Genomic DNA, 18,584 nt, shown 5'->3' with positions numbered 1-18,584 from the left:
CTCCTGCCTCCATTGGCTTTGCGTAAATCTTGTGGGAGTGCAAATCCAGAAATTCAGCAGCCTCCACCAACAACCAGACCCAGCCTTTCTGTCACATTTCACCTACAGGAGTCATATTTAGGGTGCTACTAGTCTGTCTTTTTTTTTTTTTTCTGAGACATTGTTGATGGAGGTAAGGGGTGTCTTAAAGTTTCTTCTAATAACTCTTTTGTACTTTTCCACTCTTCAAGCTCTGTGACTCCCTCAGGCCTAATAGAACCCAAAACAAACAGCCTAGTGAACTCTGGCTTTATATTGCAAGACATTCTCAATATTCAAATCATTTACACCCAAGGGCAAGAGGATGGAAGTTTCAAGGTCAAGTCTCTCCCCCAGCCCTCTTTCTCTAAAACCATCCTCTCTCCTCCTTGCTATCCTGTGTGCTTCCAGGAAGCTACCTGGTGGACCTTTTTTTAAGATGTCTTTTTAAAATGAAGGGAAATAAAATAAAATGAAATGAAGGGGAGGCAGCAGGTCTAAATTTTAATGGAAGTCTTAGCTATATGCTAGAAAAGTTTAATTCCAGACACTTAGTTCTGACTCTGAAGTGTGTTTATTTATTGTATTTATTTTTTTGAGACGGACTGTCACTCTGTCACCAGGCTGGAGTGCAGAGGCGCAATCTCAGCTCACTGCAACCTCCGCCTTCCGAGTTCAAGTGATAATCTCCTGCCTCAGTCTCCCAAGTAGCTGGGATTACAGGTGTGCGCCATGATGTTCAGCTAATTTTTGTATTTTTAGTAGAGATGGGGTTTTGCCATGTTGGCCAGGCTGGTCACGAACTCCTGACCTCAGGTGATCCACCTGCCTCAGCTTCCCTAAGTGCTGGGATTATAGACGTGAGCCACCGCGCCTGGCCTGTGTATTTTTATTTTTTAAAAATTTTTGTTATATCTTTTTATTTTGAAGTGTGTTTTTATTAATTATGAGTAAAACTATGGTTCATGCTATTTATTTGGAGATCTTGGCAGTTTCTAGAAAAAACCAAAGGGCTATTCCTCTTCAGGCTTTGTTCCTAAAAAATTTGTCATTAATTAAAATATGAAAAAAACAATAACTGCTTTTTTTAAAAAAAAATAAGCAGTATTTAATTTCACCTTAAATGGGTGAAGATAGTCTGAAAGGATGTTTGTGCATTTCTGAAAACTCCACGGGTATTTTTCATAAAATGGACTTGATTCATAGTTTACAAGAGGGCAGGTCATATATCACGCAAAACAGGGATTCTTACCCTGCTGTCCCTGGGTGGGTTTCTAGGGTCCCTGACCCTCCTGGTACGGAATGAAAATGTTGAGTATAGAGTATGTGTATTTTTTCAGTGGGGTCGCGGGGGGCATAATGTCCAGTTTGAGGGTCTCTGCATTCCCTTTTGTGGGACAGGGTCTGTCCCTGTGGGTTAGTCGTGAGGTTCATGGTGACAGCTGTGTGGCACAGATGGGCAGCTTGTCTGTAGACACTCCCGAAGGGGAATAAAAGTGAGAAAATATGCCAAGCAGTTGTTTCTCCCCCGGTGTTGTCCATGTAGGGTTTATTTTACCTCTGAGTTTTCTCCCAGTTTTGTGCTCTTCACGTTAGCTGAGGGAGGCTGTGTTGAGAGCCAGAGGATGTGGCCACATGCTGTAGCTCTGGGAAATGCTGCATTCCAGTTTTCTCCCAGCACAGGGCTTTGAAGCCCTTGACACCCCAGAGCAGACTTGCTCAAACTTTTGAAGGGCATGTGTAATTTGAGATGTTTTCTGCATCTTCCCTACACAGAAAGGAAAAGGTCTGCATTTGGTCCTATTTGACGTGTGTTACCAACACTTTCTCCTCACACCTGCGAGAGGATGTAATCATCTCTCCTCTACTTTAAGGCACTGTTTAGTTGTATATTTCTTATTATTTATTTTTTGAGACAAGGTTTGGCTCTGTTGCCCAGGCTGGAGTGCAGTGGTGCAATCTCAGCTTACTGAAACCTCTGCCTCCTGGGCTTAAGCCATCCTCCCACCTCAGCTCCAGAGTAGCTGGGACTACAGGCGCATGCCACCACACCCAGCTAATTTTTGTGTTTTTTATAGAGACAGTGTTTCACCATGTTGTCCAGGCTGGTCTCGAACTCCTGAGCTAAACGATCTGCCCGGTCTTGGCCTCCCAAAGTGCTGGGATTACAGGCATAAGCCACTGCTAGTTGTATATTTCTTAATTTCTTCAACTGTCTTATTTTTTCCCTCTCCGTTTCTGATAGCACTAACTGCTGCCTTGCTTTTCTCTTCTTGTTAAACTGGCAGTCTGTAGGTATCTGCTGTGAACATGCCATTAGGATGCACGAAGCTCCCCCCAGAGCCAGTGGTTCGAGTCATTCTCACATGGTGCTGCCCTTGACATTATTGGAATGTGCCTGGGGGAGAGGGGTGTTCTTGTCTGTTCAAGGCACACTCAGCTCCAAGCTCTTACTTGGATGTTAATGGGACAACTCTGGATGGAATCAGCCTGGCTCCTGGCAGCTTGCTTGTAATTGCAGGCAAGGGATGGGAAATGTTTTCTAGTCCTAATTTGTGACTCCCGGTGATGTTGAGCAGAGGACCATTTCTGGTCTTAATCCTCTTTTAACGTCACCTTTTCTTATTTTTGTAGGTTGCTCCAACTGTGTGTTCCAGGAGTGGTGGCTCTGAAGTGTGACCCTGCCCACGTTTGGGCCCAGCCAGGTTCAGCCCCCCAATAAGGAGGGCAGCTTGATAACAAAGAAAACAGGTTAGTGAAACGGTTTTGACTCTCAGTGAGTCACAATAATGTTGAACGTCGAGTCTTCCCATGCCCTCCCCTCCTACCCTCCCCACCTCCCATTTAATTGTCGTGCCCTTTCCACGTCCTCCTGAGGTTTTGGTGCAAAATCGTGTTGAAATTGTAACTAGGCCAGGCACGGTGGCTCACACCTATAATTCCAGCACTTTAGAAGGCTGAGGGGGGCAGATCACTTGAGGCCAGGCATTCAAGACCAGCTTGGCCAACATGGCGAAACCCCATCTCTACTAAAAATAAAAAAAATTAGCCAGGCCTGGTGGTGCGTACCTGTAATCCCAGCTACTCAGGAGACTGAGGCACGAGAATCGCTTGAACCTGGGAGGCAGAGGTTGCAGTGAGCTGAGATAGTGCCACTACACTACAGCCTGGGCAATAGAGTGAGACTGTCTCACACACATAAAAAAAAAAGGAGGAAAGAAATTGTAACTGTAACTTGTTAGTTCTTGATCGGATGGGCCTGAAATGTGGGATGAGAAAGGGTGCCAAGGGTTTGTCTCAGGAAGCAACACTTTGGACATCTCATTTTTTTTTTTTTCTTTTCTCTCCCTCCCTCCCCTCCAAATCCAGACCGTGTGTGTTAAAAACTGGAACACCAGGTTCATCTGCTTGATAATGTTGATCCTATCTATGACTTGGGAACTTCATCTGGGTTCCCAGTGCTCTCTGATTCCAGTTGGAAGAGATTATATTAGAATATGACCAGTGATATTTATTTTTAAGAGACAGGGTCTCACTCAGTCACCCAGGCTGGAATGCAATGGTGTGATCATAGCTCACTGTAGCTTTGAACTCCTGGGTTCCTGTGATCCTCCCACTCGGCCTCCCAAGTATCAGGGACTATAGACACATGCTACCACACCTGGCTTCTTTTCTTTTCTTTTTTCTTTTTCTGTCTTTCTTGTCTTTCTTGATGGAGTCTTGCCCTGTCACCCAGGCTGGAGTGTAATGGGGCTATCTCGGCTCACTGCAACCTCTGCCTCCTGGGTTCAAGCGATTCTCCTATCTCAGCCTCCTGAGTAGCTGGGATTACAGGCATGTGCCACCATGCCCAGCTAATTTTTGTAGTTTTAGTGGAGATGGGGTTTTGCCGTGTTAGACAGGCTGGTTTCGAACTCCTGACCTTAGGTGATCTGCCTGCCCTAGCCTCCCAAAGTGCTGGGATTACAGGTGTAAACCACTATGCCCGGCCCCGGCTGATTTTTATTTTGTATAGATGGGGTCTTGCTGTGTTTCCTAGGCTTATCTCAAATTCCTGGCCTCAAGCCATCCTCCCACCTCAGGCTTCCAAAGTGCTGGGATTACAGGTGTGAGCCACCACACCTGGCCTTATTTTATAATAATAACATATATTATCACTAATATTGGAGTGATGTCAGGGAGAAGAAATGCTGCAGAAGAAAGAATGAAAAGTCTAGGATTGTAAATATCCAGAAAGAAAAAAATGCTTCATGAATAGACCATAAAAATGTTGGAAATAGTCTTTTATTCCCTGAGATTGAGTATCAGAGGGTTTAGGTTGGTTAGTTTGGGCTGTTGTTCCAAAATTGTACAGGATGTGGTTATAGGGTAGATAGGACCAACTAATACTGGCCAGCTTGCTCTGGTTAGATGATCATGTAGAAGAGCCCGCATGTTACGGTGGGTTTTTTCTGACGTACAACAATGAGCTCCATTGTGCCTTGCACCAGCTTCTTCCCCTTCTTCCCCGCTCTGTGGTCCTGAAGGAAGAACTCAGATAGAAGACATAAGAACAAACTGAGTACAATCTTGTCACAGCCCAAGGGGCTGGTTGTTGGTTGCTTCTGGAACAGATTCTCAGGGATGAGGCCAATGACTCTTTTTTTCAAACAGTGTAGCTAGGAGTTTCATTTTATTAATTACGCTTTCAGATTAGAGATGAGTCTCTATTTTTTTTAATTGCTATTTACTTAAAATAGGAAAAGGAAGTAAATGTGAGTGATCTTGGTGTCATCAGTGGGTAGTGTCACACTTTATACTTTATCCCCAAGGAAGAAACATGTTTAGCAAATATCTTCCTGTCCAGACAAAATGGCAAACAACAAGGCTTTTCTCCTTTTCAAGTGGGATAAGCTTTTGCAATTTTCAGCCCTTACATTGGTTAACTGTACTGACTGTTGCTAGGCTTTCTGTGTTTAAGACACTTAGGTAGTTTGCAAGAATGTATCTTTGATAACATGACTGAAAAGAATTCTTACTGGCAATTTGGCTCTGTTTAGTGAATATATTTTTGTCACTTTGCTTATTATTTCCCTCCTCTCCACTTTCTTCCCTTATTCAATGATAGAATTTTTTTTTATAACTTACAATTTTACATTTAGTCTTAAAGGTGTTTAACCTGTTCCCAGACTTGAGCAAACTCTAACTCTACCACATTTTTCTTTCCTTTTTCTACTCACATGCACACACACAAACACACACTTGGTTGGTTGGTTGTTTTTGCTTTTAAAATTTGAGATGGGGTCTTGCTGTTTTGCCTAGGTTGGACTTGAACTCCTGGGCTCAAGCAATCCTTCTGCCTCGGCCTCTGAAGTAGCTGGGAGTAGCCCTCTTTTCTAAATGTAGTAATAGGACAAAAGCAAGATCATCTTCAAAACTCATAGTATAAATTGGTGGAAAGTTTGTAACAATTACAGGAAAGAGATTTCTAGTCAGTTATGTTATAATTCTCTGTACATTAAAATTATGAGGGAGATAAATGTATTTAAAAGAAGAAGGAGGTGAATTCAGTATTGAAGGTATCCATTTATGAATCAAGTACGTAATTGATTACAAAAATTCTAGGAACTGATGACTCTCTTTTTAGTAGTCCATTAAGAAAAAAATGTGTGTACACACTCATGTATGCACTTTGTGTCTACATGTTTTTTCCCTATAGAGAAATCGCCCAAAATAAACCTTCAAAGACAGTTAAAAACAGGAAGTTTGAAGCACAGTTTTTTTTTTTCTTTTAATTTTTAAAAATCTTTTGTAGAGATAGGGTCTTGCTGTGTTGCCTAGGCTGGTCTCAAACTCCTGGGTTCGAGTTGACCCTCCCACCTTGGCCTCCCAAAGTGCTGAGATTACGGTTGTGAGCAACCGTGCCTGGCGTGAAGCACAATTCTTCATAAATTTAAAGGGTCTGCTAGCGTGGGGAAACGTCATGGAAAGATGAAAGTGTAGATCTTTTTTTTTTTTGGTTGTAGCTTTCCTCTCTTTATGGAGAAAGATGTGGGCAAAGAGGCTGGATCCATATTCTCAAATTGTATGTTTCTGCGGTTAGTCCTTTTACCTACCAGTTGGAAAACCATTTGATTCACATCTTCAAAATGTCTATTAACAAGGAAGGCACACTTTGTCTCTTTACAAAACAAGTACTTTCCCTAAGATTCCCTTTTGCCCTTTTGGTAAGAATTTAGGCTGGTACTGCATGTTGGTAGCTGCTCTGGGTGGTACCGTTTCTCATATGCTAGGTCATATCCCCTAAAGTTGGAGGAGGAAGCCATGAGAAATCATATTCTTTCTTGTGTTGTTCCTACACATTCTCTTTACAGCTGAGATGATGAGCTTGATCTTCAGCTGCTGTTGTGGACTTGTAGAATTTATTAGCACACATTGTGGGATAATAGGATATTAATATCCTAATACCTTATGGTAGGGCTTCAGCTATAGAATATCCTCCTAGATAAAATGAGGGAAGCAGTAGGCTTCATACCTACTGACCGCACCTGTAGCCATAATAGTTCTAGTTGCAAGGAACACACATGGCCTGAAGAAGTAAATTGTGACATGGCCATGGGCCATAGTTTTCCCTTTGGTCATTCTTTTCATGTCGCCAGGTTTCTTTTATGTCTGTCCTGAGAGTGTCTAAACTCAGCCTTTAGTGAATGCCTGAACTGTTTTGTCTTTGGTCACTTTTAGGTAAAGGCATGAGATGGGTCAAGTGGAGCCTGAGCATCCTTACAAGGGACTGAGGCACAGTGTGAAAGAAAATTTGATGCATGGGTATAAATATGAGCTTTAGAAAGTAAAATTTTACTGCAGAGTCCTTTTGGCTTTTGGGAGTGTGCGTAACAGGCAGTACTGTAGGGGTTAAGATAAGTTAAGGTTGAGAAACAGCTACAGAATGTGGTTTTGGAAGAAAGAAAGGCAGACATTGCCTCCCATTTGTGCTCCTTGCATTGTTGTGAATATAGTGGTCTAAGATTATAGCAAATAAATGATTTCAGTTTTTTCTTCACTAAGTGAAAAGATGTTCACTTGGGACCTTTGCTTCCCTTCCAGTGTCAACGAGTGCTACCAGAAGAAGGAAGAAAAGAGATCAACACAGACTCATTTTCTACTCCATGTGAATGATAGCTACAGCAGGGGGAAGTTTCATAGTCTATCAATTGGGTCAGAAAATGGAGGTAATCAGCAGTGTGGTGGGAGGGTTCTTCTTTCCATTTTCTAGGGTATGTTACCTGCTTTATACATATTTTTTTTTTTTTTTTTTGAGACGGAGTCTTGCTCTGTCACCCAGGCTGGAGTGCAGTGGCACAATCTCGGCTCACTGCAAACTCCGCCTCCCGGGTTCATGCCATTCTCCTGCCTCAGCCTCTCCGAGTAGCTGGGACTACAGGCGCCCGCCACCACCCCCGGCTAATTTTTTGTATTTTTAGTAGAGACGGGGTTTCACCGTGGTCTCGATCTCCTGACCTCGTGATCCGCCCGCCTCGGCCTCCCAAAGTGCTGGGATTACAAGCGTGAGCCACCGCGCCCAGCCTATACATATTTTTTAAGAAACAGGCTTTTATATGTCAATTTGAAATTTGTTTGTAACTCTGATAGTGTTGGCTTCTCAAATCTCTTATAAAATTCAGGCTCCGCATCAGAATCACTGTATTGCAGCAGTGGAGTTAAATGAAACCTGATGTTTCTCATCACTAGTTTTAGGTCTGGAACATTTGTGTAGTAGTGAATGAGCCTGGGTTCTTAAGAGGGTGCTGCAGGGCGGCAGCTTTCTGGGCTTTGTCGTTGTTGGCTTGGCCTTTCCCACTCTGCCTAACCCAGATTAGGAAAGGTAGAGAAACCTGCCTCTCATGAGTTTGAGTCCTGTTGCTAGTGCACACTCAGAAAGGAGGCAAGGTTACTTCGTCCTTGGTACGCCAAGACTTGGTTTAAATGAAAGCTTCCGTCACTCTGGGCGTGAATGTGGCCTTTAACTGGAGAAAGACAGTGTTGGATGTTTTTGACCTGAATTACAATTAGAGTAGCCATGGCCAGCACCCCTTGGCAATGACAGAAGCCTAAACTTCCCCATGATCACATCAGCAATTTCCAATTTTCAGTTTTATGGCAGAGGCTTCTTAGAAGCTTAAACCCCTGTCCCAATGACGTCAAGTTCGCCCGTTGGCTTGGAAGGTTCAGACCTATCTTCCATCAACACCATGATGTCGGCGGTCATGAGTGTAGGGAAGGTCACAGAGAATGGCGGGAGCCCCCAGGGGATCAAGTCCCCCTCGAAGCCTCCAGGACCAAATCGGATTGGCAGAAGGAACCAGGTAAGTGTTCACACCTAGTGGTGACCTCTGGTGGGTTCAATCCATGAGAACATTGGGAGATGTTTCCCAGTTTCCTATGATAAAACTTTGGAAGAATTGGGAATAAAACGGACATACCGAGAGGCCTTAATCATTTTTCAAGAGCAAAATTTTCATGGCTTATGTTAGTTTCCTTTCATGGAGAAAGTTTTCTTTGCTGTGGTGTCGATGTTGGTGGAAGTGCCCTTATTTTTGGCCCCACCATTGGATTTTAACTCAAGCTTTCTTCACGTGATGGCCATGGCAGGGAACATGACTGATATCTCTTCTGTGATGTGGTTTGTTTCCTCATTCACACAGCTGGCTATTTTTAAGTGTCTTCAGATTAGGTAGCAAATAAGCATTGCCTGTGCTAGGGCTGCTGTTCAGCTTTCTATCCTTGAAAAAGCACAGAATTTGGCTTCAGATAATTCCAGTTAAGATGCTGTTTAGTTGTCCTGAATTTTCACTGGGCATCAGATCAGAACGGGGTATAAAGTAAATAAGTGGAATTGAGAAGGGTTAATGCTGTTACAGAAGTTAATGTCTTCTCTATTGGGAAATAAACGAATCTTCAATGTAAGATGGGACATTTCCTTGAAAAGTTGTTGCTGTCTTGGCAACATACTGTTGAACAGAAGGTAGGTGGAGGAAGGAGGCAAAGAGTGAATACTTCTCATTTCAACTCTGGATCCATGTAATATGAATTGACTTCCTCAAGTTTGGTTTAACTGATTTAATGAGGTTATACTAAATCCTTGGAGAGAAGGTGGTCTTGCGTTTGTCTAGGAACCAGCAATGGATGAGAAAGCAAACCTGCTAGGCTTCTGTGAACTAATTTTCTTCTTTTATAAATAATCCTACTGTGGCTGTCCTTATACAGAATTCTCTGAGTATTAATATGATGGTTTTCTATAAATTCTTAGAAGTAGAGCTTAATTAAGGCTTTTGATATAACTTGCCCTACAAGAAAAGTTGTACAAGCCCCAAACCCTGCCAGCAGTGTAGGGGGGATGCATTTCTCCACACCTTGCTGAAGGATGGGGACTTGGCAGAGTTCAGTGATGTCTTAGGGTTGGAACATTGATTTCTTTCTCTCTCTTTTTTTTCCTTTTCTCCTTGTGCCTCTCTTCCTGTGGGTGCCTGAGAAAATACTCAGCCTGTATGACTGTGGCCTGAGTCGAGAAGGAGCGCTAGCTCTGAGAAGAAAAGGTTTATTTCCACTCTCATGTGACTGTCCATCTATCCATCTCTCCATCCATCAACCCATTGGACAATATGTACCCAGTTCCTATATCCAGCTAGCTACTGTACCAGGTGCCAGGCATTTGGGGAAGAATAAGACAGACAAGGTTGTCATCCTCATCTTTCTGCTGTACCAGGAACAAGTGAAGTGATAGGAAGAGCTTTTCCTCAAATAGCTCTGAGTTGTCCCAAGTCCAGCCTCCAGATCAGAGACTGTGGTTAGGGCCCTGGAGGATGCCCACAGCGCCTCCCATGTTTGCATGCTAACTGGAGGCTGCCTCTTCAGGTGTGAGGAGGCAACTGTGCAGGTGGGGCAGGGCCACCTTTCATCCCCCTTCTTTCTTCTCCAGGGATCTGGTATCCTGAGTTTGCTTTTGAAATGGAGGTCCTGGCCAGAGGTAGCCTGGTAAATACAGTTCTTAATCTAAAAAAACAAAACTCAGTGGGGAGAGAGTATGGGGAAGAAGGAAGCATTCTCCTTACCTGTGGACTAGACAGGGAGTGCTGAGAGAGGGAGCCTGGGGAAAGTCCCATTGGTGTGAGCTTAGAGTTCCAGGAGAGATTAGACACAGCCGGATGCTGACAAGGGTGCCAGATTGTTTCATTATGGAATGGTGAGTTATCACATTAGCTGCTAATTTTGTCTTTGAGCTCAGGAGGTGTGCTCCTTCCACCAGCATGGCTGCAATAACTGGATTCAAAATTCTCCATTAGGGTGTTGGGCGTGGTGGCATGTCTCTAATCCCTGCTACTTGGGAGGCGGAGGTGGGAGGAATGCTTGAGCCCGGGAGTTCAAGGCCAGCCCGGGCAATATTATGAGACCCCCATGTCCTATAAAAAACAAAAACAAAATTCTCCAGGAGGACCTCTCTTCCAGTATCACAGTGCTCTCTCTTCTAGTAGGTTCATTTTATTATTATTATTTTTTTAAATAGAGACAGGTCTCTATTTCTCACCAGAGCGTGGTTGATTCCTAGTTTCATAAACTATATAGCTAATGTGTGTAAACTGTCTTAATTGCTGTGATATCTGGCTTTGTTTTTGTTGTTGTTGTTGTTGTTTTTTAATTATAAAAAAACTTTTTGTAGAGACGAGGTTTCACTGTGTTGCCCAGTCTGGTCTCAAACTCCTGGGCTCAAGCCATCCTCCCACCTCAGCCTCCCAAAGTGCTGGGATTACAGGTGTGAGCCACCATGCTTGACCTGGTTCGTTTTAAAAGATTACATCTGGGTCTGTAGACTTCCTCCCAGATAACTTGGATTTTGTGGACCTGTATGATGGCCTGCAGCACAGCACTGCCAGCCTCAGAGAAGGTTGGGGTGTCAGTTCATGAATCATCCCAGAGTCAACACAGGTCAGCCCCACCAGCCGCACAGTGTGCCTGCTATTGCAAGGTGAATGCAAGATGATTTTTTAAAAAAATTTGTCTCCCTGTGGCTGGTCACTTGGAGGCCCTTTTTTTTAAAAAAAAAAAAAAAAAAAAAAAAAAACATGTATTTACATCCTGTTGGTGACTTTAAAAATTTTATGTATATAAAATTGCCTGTCTACTAGTTTGACAGCAATACCGCGGAGATGGAACTCATCCCCAACTTTTGGTCTGGCTGTGAGACATCCCTCCTTGTTATATCTTATTTTGTTGCTGTTGCTTTTGTTTCTCCCCACACCCTTGCCCCCATGGGGGTCCTTGGCCAACTCTACTCCGACTGCAGTTGTAGAACTGGGCAGAGAAAGTGTGACACCGCCTCCCCCTATTATACCTCACAAAGAACTAGAAGTATGATAAACGAGTAAGACTGGGAATTTGTTTTTTCCACTGTCTCTAGGATGTTCATGTTTTGTAGAATCCATATCCTTAATTCTTTTTGAGAGTGAGAAAATGTAGAGCATACCTAGTTCTCAGACCCAATTCCATAGATTAGAAAAAAGTTTTGGCCGGGCACGGTGGCTGATGCCTGTAATCCCAGCACTTCGGGAAGCTGAGGCAGGTGGATCACCTGAGGTCGGGAGTTCAAGACCAGCCTGGCCAACATGGCAAAACCCCGCCTCTACTAAAAATACAAAAATTAGCCAGGTGTGGTGGCGCACACCTGTAGTCCCAACTACTTGGGAGGTTGAGGCAGGAGAATCGCTTGAACCCGGGAGGCGGAGGTTGCAGTGAGCCAAGATTGTGCCACTGTACTCCAGCCTGGGCAACAGAGTGAGACTCCATTTAAAAAAAAAAAAAGTTCCTATTCCTCAGAACGAGACTTGTTTGTCTTTGAAGAGGAGTGAGAGAGAAGGTGGCTGTGAGCTAGACATCGTCATGCCTTCATTCCACCCGTCTGGTTTATGGTGCCATTTGCTTTTATAGTCTTCCAGGTGACTTTTATTTTCATCATCTCTCATAAGCAACCACAAGAGTGTTTCCTTTCTGTGCCTTGGGGTTAATCCTTCTTTTGGTCAGACTTTATATACAGCATAGTGGCTTAGAGCACGGGCTGTGGAGCAGCTGGCCTGGGTTTTAATGCTGTGCCTACCACTTAATAGTTCTCTGACTTGGGGCAGGTTACTTGCCTCTGTGTACCCCAGTTTCCTCGTCCAGAAAATGGGATCCATAATAATGCTTGTCTGTTAGTGGTTGTGAAAAAACCCTGACGGTTCTGTATAGAGTTTAGCACATGGTAAGTGCTCAATAATTGGTGTTATTTGCAAGGAGCAGAAACTCATTCAAATGAATGCAAGTAAAAAGAGGTCTATTGAAAGATGCCCGAGGATAGGAAATGACCCAGAGCCTAGACAGAGCATCCAGCCCTAGGGACAGTGCCCTCCATCCCGTTGGGTTAGCACTGACATCTTCCACACTGCTTTCTCCTGGCTTGGGCTTGCCCAGGTGCAAGCCTCCTTGGGTTCAGCCCTACCTCTCCATGAACTTTCAATTCAAGGGCTCATAATCACCCAACTTTTAGTAACTTGGCCATCCTCTAACCCGGGCACATATCACCATCATCTGGGGAGCTTGTGAGACAAACAGATCTCTGGGGTTCTACCAACCCCAGTCCCCCAATGACTCTGATGTGGCACGTCCAGAATCTGGTTAAATGCATAGAAACACCCCCCCCCCCGCCCCCCACCACCCACCACCCCAGGTGATTCGGCTGATCTTCAGAAATCTCTGAGCATGCCAACTCCAAATTACTGGGAGAGGTATCCAAGCCTAGGTCCAGTTAGTTTTGGGTATGGAGACAGGAACCTGTGGTCTTAGGGACTGTGAGGGTGAGGAGTCAGTGCTGCACACAGCCTAGAGCTCTGCATGAATTATTTGGAAAGAGGATCTGTAGCATAGGGTTAGTGAACGACATTGGCTTTTTCTTAAAAAGACAAAACATACTGCTTGACCTGTGCATTCTGAGGGAACATAAAAGGATCCCCCTCACCAAGTAGTGAGCTGGTTCTTTTGTCACCTTCTGTGGAAGTCTTCAGTTTGGGTTGGCATTCCTATCAAAGTTGTGATAAGGACAGCAATTTTCTCAGTGTGATGTTTTTGTTGAGTATTTATGAGCAGTGTTAAGCAGATGCTAGCAGTGGGCAGGGGCATGCCCACTGGGTGCACAGCTAGGCACTGAGGGCTTCCCTCCTGGTAGGGTGGGCTCTTCTGATGAGAACCTTGTTATCTCTCATGTGTTCTTAGAGACCCTGAAACCTGTTGCAAAATAGCCCAGGCTGGACTTGGGGAGAAATGTATTCCTTTCCAGCTCTTCCATGAGTCAATGCCTAATTTTTCACCATCACAGACGATTAAGTGGTGTCTGTGTAATTAGAATGCTAGTATTTACTGAGTACTTACTATGATCCCAGCACTGTTCTAGTGCTTGGCATGTGTTAATTTAACCTGCATCACAGCATGGTGTGGTAGATGGTACTGTTTTTCCCATCTTTCAAATGAGGAAACTGAGGCAGACAGGGCAGTGACTTACACAAGCTTATACCTGGGCAGGTTCTGGAGCCCATGCTCTCAGCTATATAGACACAAGTGCTTATTACACTTATTACAGAAAGAAAAGGCACTCGTTGACTGTGGTTTGAAATTTATCTTCCCTTTTAATTTTTCTTTTTAGGAAACAAAAGAGGAGAAGTCTTCCTATAACTGCCCCCTGTGTGAGAAGATTTGCACTACCCAGCACCAGCTGACCATGCACATTCGCCAGGTAGATTCCCACTGTTCTTTTATTGTATTGTATTGTATTGTATTTTTTTTAGTCAAGTGCGGTAGTGAGAAGAGGGGGAAGAGTAGAACAAGGAGTTAAACACTCACTGTGAGCAATCAGTTGAGATAACTCACTACCTTCGGACCAGCCTATTTTTGATTTAAATTATTCTTCCTTAAGCAGAGGGCAGGGTAATTGGATTTTAATGGATGAATTGTAGCTTGTGCCTAATTTAAATTTAGTATTTTAAATAATTTTGGAGGTGGTTATGAAATGACTTTTGTATATGCATATTCCTGTGACAAAGTCTTAGGTCAACACAGAATTCCCTTTTGGCTGGGTGCAGTGGCTCACGCCTGTAATCACAACACTTTGGGAGGCCAAGATAGGCGGATCACTTGAGATCAGGAGTTGGAGACCAGCCTGGCCAACAGGGTCCAGACCAGCCTGGCCAACCCATCTCTACCAAAAATGCAAAAATTAGCCGGGCATGGTGGCATGCACCTGTAATCCCAGTTACTTGGGAGGCTGAGGCAGGAGAATCACTTGAACCCGGGAGCAGAGGTTGCAGTGACCCAAGATTGCGCCACTGCACTCCAGCCTGGGTGACAGACCGGGACTCTGTCTCAAAATAAATAAATAAATAAATAAATAAATAAATAAATAAATAAATAAATAAATAAAAAGTAGAATCGCTCCCCTCTCCACACACTTTTTTGTTTGTTTGTTTGTTTGTTTTTGTGAGACGGAGTCTCGTTCTGTCGCCCAGGCTAGAGTGCAGTGGCGCGATCTCAGCTCACTGCAACCTCTGCCTCCTGAGTTCAAATGATTCTCCTGCCTTAGCTTCTCAAGTAGCTGGGATTACAGGCGCCCGCCACCACGCCCAGCCAATTTGTTTATATTTTTAGTAGAGATGGGGTTTCAGCACATTTATATTAGTATAAACGTACATAACACAGAAGGAAATCTACTCAGCTTGGGGTCTTTTTTTGCTTTTCTCCTTTATTATGAGATTTACCCTTCTCCTGCTATGGCCAATTCATGACAAAATATTGATGAGTGTAGAACAGTGAAAGATTGATGACCTAGTGAAATCATGACATAGTACTGAATTAACATCAAGTCACTAAAGTAACTTGGGTTTGAATGGAAATGTTCGTTTTTACCATCTTTCAGAGGCCAAAACTCTGCCCTGTGCAGGTTTCAGTTCTCTTTCTCTGACGGCAGGCCTGAGTCATCAAATCTGAAGAAGGGACGTTGACTCTTTTAATGGAAGGACATATTTCCTTCACTGTTGAGAGTCCTTTGGCTCATAGGAGTTAATATATGTGGTCACTGAATCTGTATGTCATGATTTCACTAGGTCTCTACTTCTTTCTGAGCCTTTCGGTAGAAGTAGTTTTCAAAACAATGTGGGAATGGAGGAATATCATACAAAATATTTATTTGCCTGTTTTCCTGATACATTTTACCCCTTCAGAAAGATATTTAAAATGAAAGAGAAACACATAGCCAAGAAAGTTCGTTGGTTTTTTTTTAATAAAGCTCTCGATCTGCATTTCCTAAGAGCTGAGCTTTTGATGCATTTTCTTAAGTGACCACTGTGATCATTGCTTTCTGCAGCACAACACAGACACTGGAGGAGCCGACCACTCATGCAGCATCTGCGGGAAGTCACTGAGCTCGGCCAGCTCCCTCGATCGCCACATGCTGGTGCACTCTGGCGAGCGGCCTTACAAGTGCACTGTGTGTGGCCAGTCATTTACCACCAATGGGAACATGCACAGGTGGGTGAGGGCGCCCTTTGCTTGGGGGGTTGGCTGGTACCTGGAGGTCGGCAGGCAGGACAGTGGCCTCTGAGCCTTCAGAAGACTTGCCTAAAGGTACAGAGAGTTCTGGAGCTCTGTCCATTGTATGGAAAACCCAGAGATGCACACTATCTCTGGGGTATTAGAGGTGTCAGATCATGGGAAGCGGAAGTACCTTGGCAAGGTCTGTGGCCCTTCAGAGTTCCTCAGGATGAAACAGAGTCATTTCCCCTCTGCCGATTGGAGTTTGTTGTTTGTTTGGGTGCTAGAAGTGGGCAGATTATCACATGTAAGAGAAGAACTCTCCAGGAGTAGCATCCATGTAACCCTGCCATTTAAAAAATATTTGCATATGCCTACCAGATTCCTGACAGACCTTTTCGTTGCAAAAAAAAAAAAAAAAAAACGAAAAGTCTGGGAACTTTGAATAAATAGTTAAGTGGCCTGGTCCTGGAGCTTCAGGATAAGATAGGATAAAATTAAGAAAAAGAAAATCTGATGAATGTCAGGACGTTAATTCCTGAGAGAGAAAGATGCTCACTCAAGTGGGAGACAGCAGAGTGCTGGACATATTAAAATTGTTTGGGGTGAACCGATGGAAAATAGAGTTTATAGGCTGATCATACATGTTTTGAGGGGTTTACTTTTCCATACTTGTCCAGTCCTTATTCTGCTTTCTTTTAAAAAAGTTGAGTCACATTTGTTACATGTTTATTTCAAAAGAAAACTTTATATAACTACTATAAAATTGATATGCTAGTTATATTTGGTTATATAAACACTAAAATGAGTTGGGCCAGTTTATTACACGTACACATGGGACATACTGATACAGCGGTTAAGTTTCTTGATTTGGGAACTAGGCACCTGAATTCAAATCTCAACTGCTACTTGTAAATTTTCTATTCTCAAGCAAGTTATTTAACCTCTTTGTACTCCAGTTTCTCATCTTTAAAATGAGATTTTTTTGTTTTATTATTTTCTTTCATGCTATTTTGACTCCCAAAAACAAGATTTTTAATCGTACCTACATCATTGGAAAAGGATGAGGATTAGGTGATAATTAGTTTAGCATACAGTTCCTGGCACAAACTAACCACTCAATGTTTATTATTATTTGCATTTCTAAGTAATGCTGCAATAATTTAAAGCCTGTGTATATCTCAGTCTAAACTCTTAGAAGTGAGGTATAGTATGACTTCATGAAAAGCATGAATATTTTAAGAATTTACAAAGTGTTTTGCTTTTTTATTTTCTCATAAATTTCAGTCCTGATGGGTTATTCTCTTTGCACCTCATCTCCTCCTGGGAGTGTTTTTGGGTACAAAGGAATTGAATAGTGTCACTATTTTACAATACAATATTTTGCATTTTAGCGTTTTATTTTTTTTACCACCATGTTGGCCTGTTGGTATCATTTTTTTTTTGCCTTCTGTTTAGGTCTGCTCGTTCTACACCTCACACCCCCCAAAAGTCCTTTGTCCTTTACATATTTGCCCTTCTCAGAATCTGGTCCTAGAGGTATTGCCTGTTCCCCTCTTGGGGGTTCCATCACTTTTTCCTACTGAGCCTTTGCTCAGTGGAACTCCCCATGGGCCACCTCCAAGTTGGCAGGGGCAAGTGGGCACATTGGTGAAGAGGCCCCTCCTAGTGGCGTTTTGGCCTTAACCACTGATCGCTGTGATCCTCTATGAGACATCTCTTGATGGTAGGCCCAATCACTCCTGATTCGGAAATTTTCCATTTTGAGACATGATTGAAATAAACACAGCTATAAAAGGCATAGTTATTGTCTTCTACAATAACCTGTGTGTCAGTGTGTTTTTACAAATAATCATTGCTGAAGCTGTGGTGCTCTGGGTGTCATATCTGTATTACATGAACACATGTCTGTATTCACTTTTCATTTGTTTTTTTTTACATCTTACGGTATAATTCATACATCATACATTATACCATGTAAAGTGTGCACTTCAGTGGGCTTCAGGTTCTTTTTTATTGTTAAATAATAGTTCATTGTAGAAATATGATACCACATTTTACTTATCCCTTGATCAGTTGATGGACATTTGGGTTGTTTCAACTTTTCGGTTATTATGAACAAAGCTGCTGTTGACATTGTTGTACGACATTTTGTGTGGGCCTAAGTTTTTATTTTTCTTGGTAGACACTTAGGAATGGAATTGCTGGGTCGTGTGGTAAATCCATGTTTAAGTCGAGGAATTGCCAAACTGTTGTTAAAACTTTCAATTTGGGGGTATTGCCATCATAACAATACTAACTCGATCCACGAACATGGGATGTTTTCCCATTTGTTAAGTCTTCCTGAATTTCTTTCAATGTCTCATAGTTTTCAGAGTACAAGTTTTATATCGGTTAAATTTATTTCTAAGTATTTTTTTATTTTTGGCACTATTATAAGTAGAGTTTTCTAATTTAATTTTTCAATTGTTCGTGGCTAGTTGAAATTTATATATTGATTTTGTTCCCTCCAACCTTACCTCATTTATTCATTCTAGTAGTTACTTAGTGGATTCCTTATTCTATATCATGTCTGTATTCATTTTCTCGCCTACTTGCCCTGGCTAGAACCTGCAAAACAATGTCAAATAGAAGTGAAGAGTATGAACATTCTTTTTTTGTTTGTGATCTTAAGGAGAAGGCATTCCGTCTTTCCCGATTAAATATGATGTTAGTTGTGGGTTTTTTAAATAAATGTTTCTTACCAGTTTGAGAAAGTTTCTTTATTTTCCTAGTTTTTTGAGTGTTTTTATCATGAAAAGGTATTGGATTTTGTCAGATGATTTTTTTTTTTGCATCTATGGTTGGGTTTTTGTCCTTTATTCTTTTGTTGTTGTTGTTGTTGTTGTTGGTTTGTTTTTTTGAGATAGAATCTCATTCTTTCACCCAGGTCAGAGTGCAGTGGCGCAATCTCGGCTCACTGCAACCTGTGCCTCCCAGGTTCA

The 18,584-nt window shown here is 42.7% G+C and overlaps 1 protein-coding gene across 13 annotated transcripts in view; it reads left to right on the top strand.

Moving 5' to 3' along the window:
- The window catches only part of RREB1 (ras responsive element binding protein 1), a 202,491-nt gene that overhangs the window by 124,758 nt on the left and 59,149 nt on the right, over positions 1-18,584 (top strand). For 12 of the 13 annotated variants that reach the window (XM_063632936.1, XM_063632937.1, XM_055263009.2 and 9 more), the window contains 5 exons: positions 2,653-2,769; positions 7,102-7,226; positions 8,148-8,360; positions 13,721-13,810; positions 15,434-15,597. In XM_063632936.1, coding sequence (XP_063489006.1) covers positions 8,190-8,360; positions 13,721-13,810; positions 15,434-15,597 — 425 coding nt within the window. In that variant the 5' untranslated portion in view covers positions 2,653-2,769; positions 7,102-7,226; positions 8,148-8,189. The remainder of the gene's footprint in view (positions 1-2,652; positions 2,770-7,101; positions 7,227-8,147; positions 8,361-13,720; positions 13,811-15,433; positions 15,598-18,584) is intronic. The other variant, XM_055263017.2, reaches the window with a different exon arrangement.

The sequence above is a fragment of the Symphalangus syndactylus genome, chromosome 23, assembly GCF_028878055.3.
Source record: "Symphalangus syndactylus isolate Jambi chromosome 23, NHGRI_mSymSyn1-v2.1_pri, whole genome shotgun sequence".
NCBI lineage: Eukaryota > Metazoa > Chordata > Mammalia > Primates > Hylobatidae > Symphalangus > Symphalangus syndactylus.
Note: the sequence above shows the minus strand (reverse complement) of the source record. Positions and strands in the feature narration are given on the sequence as shown.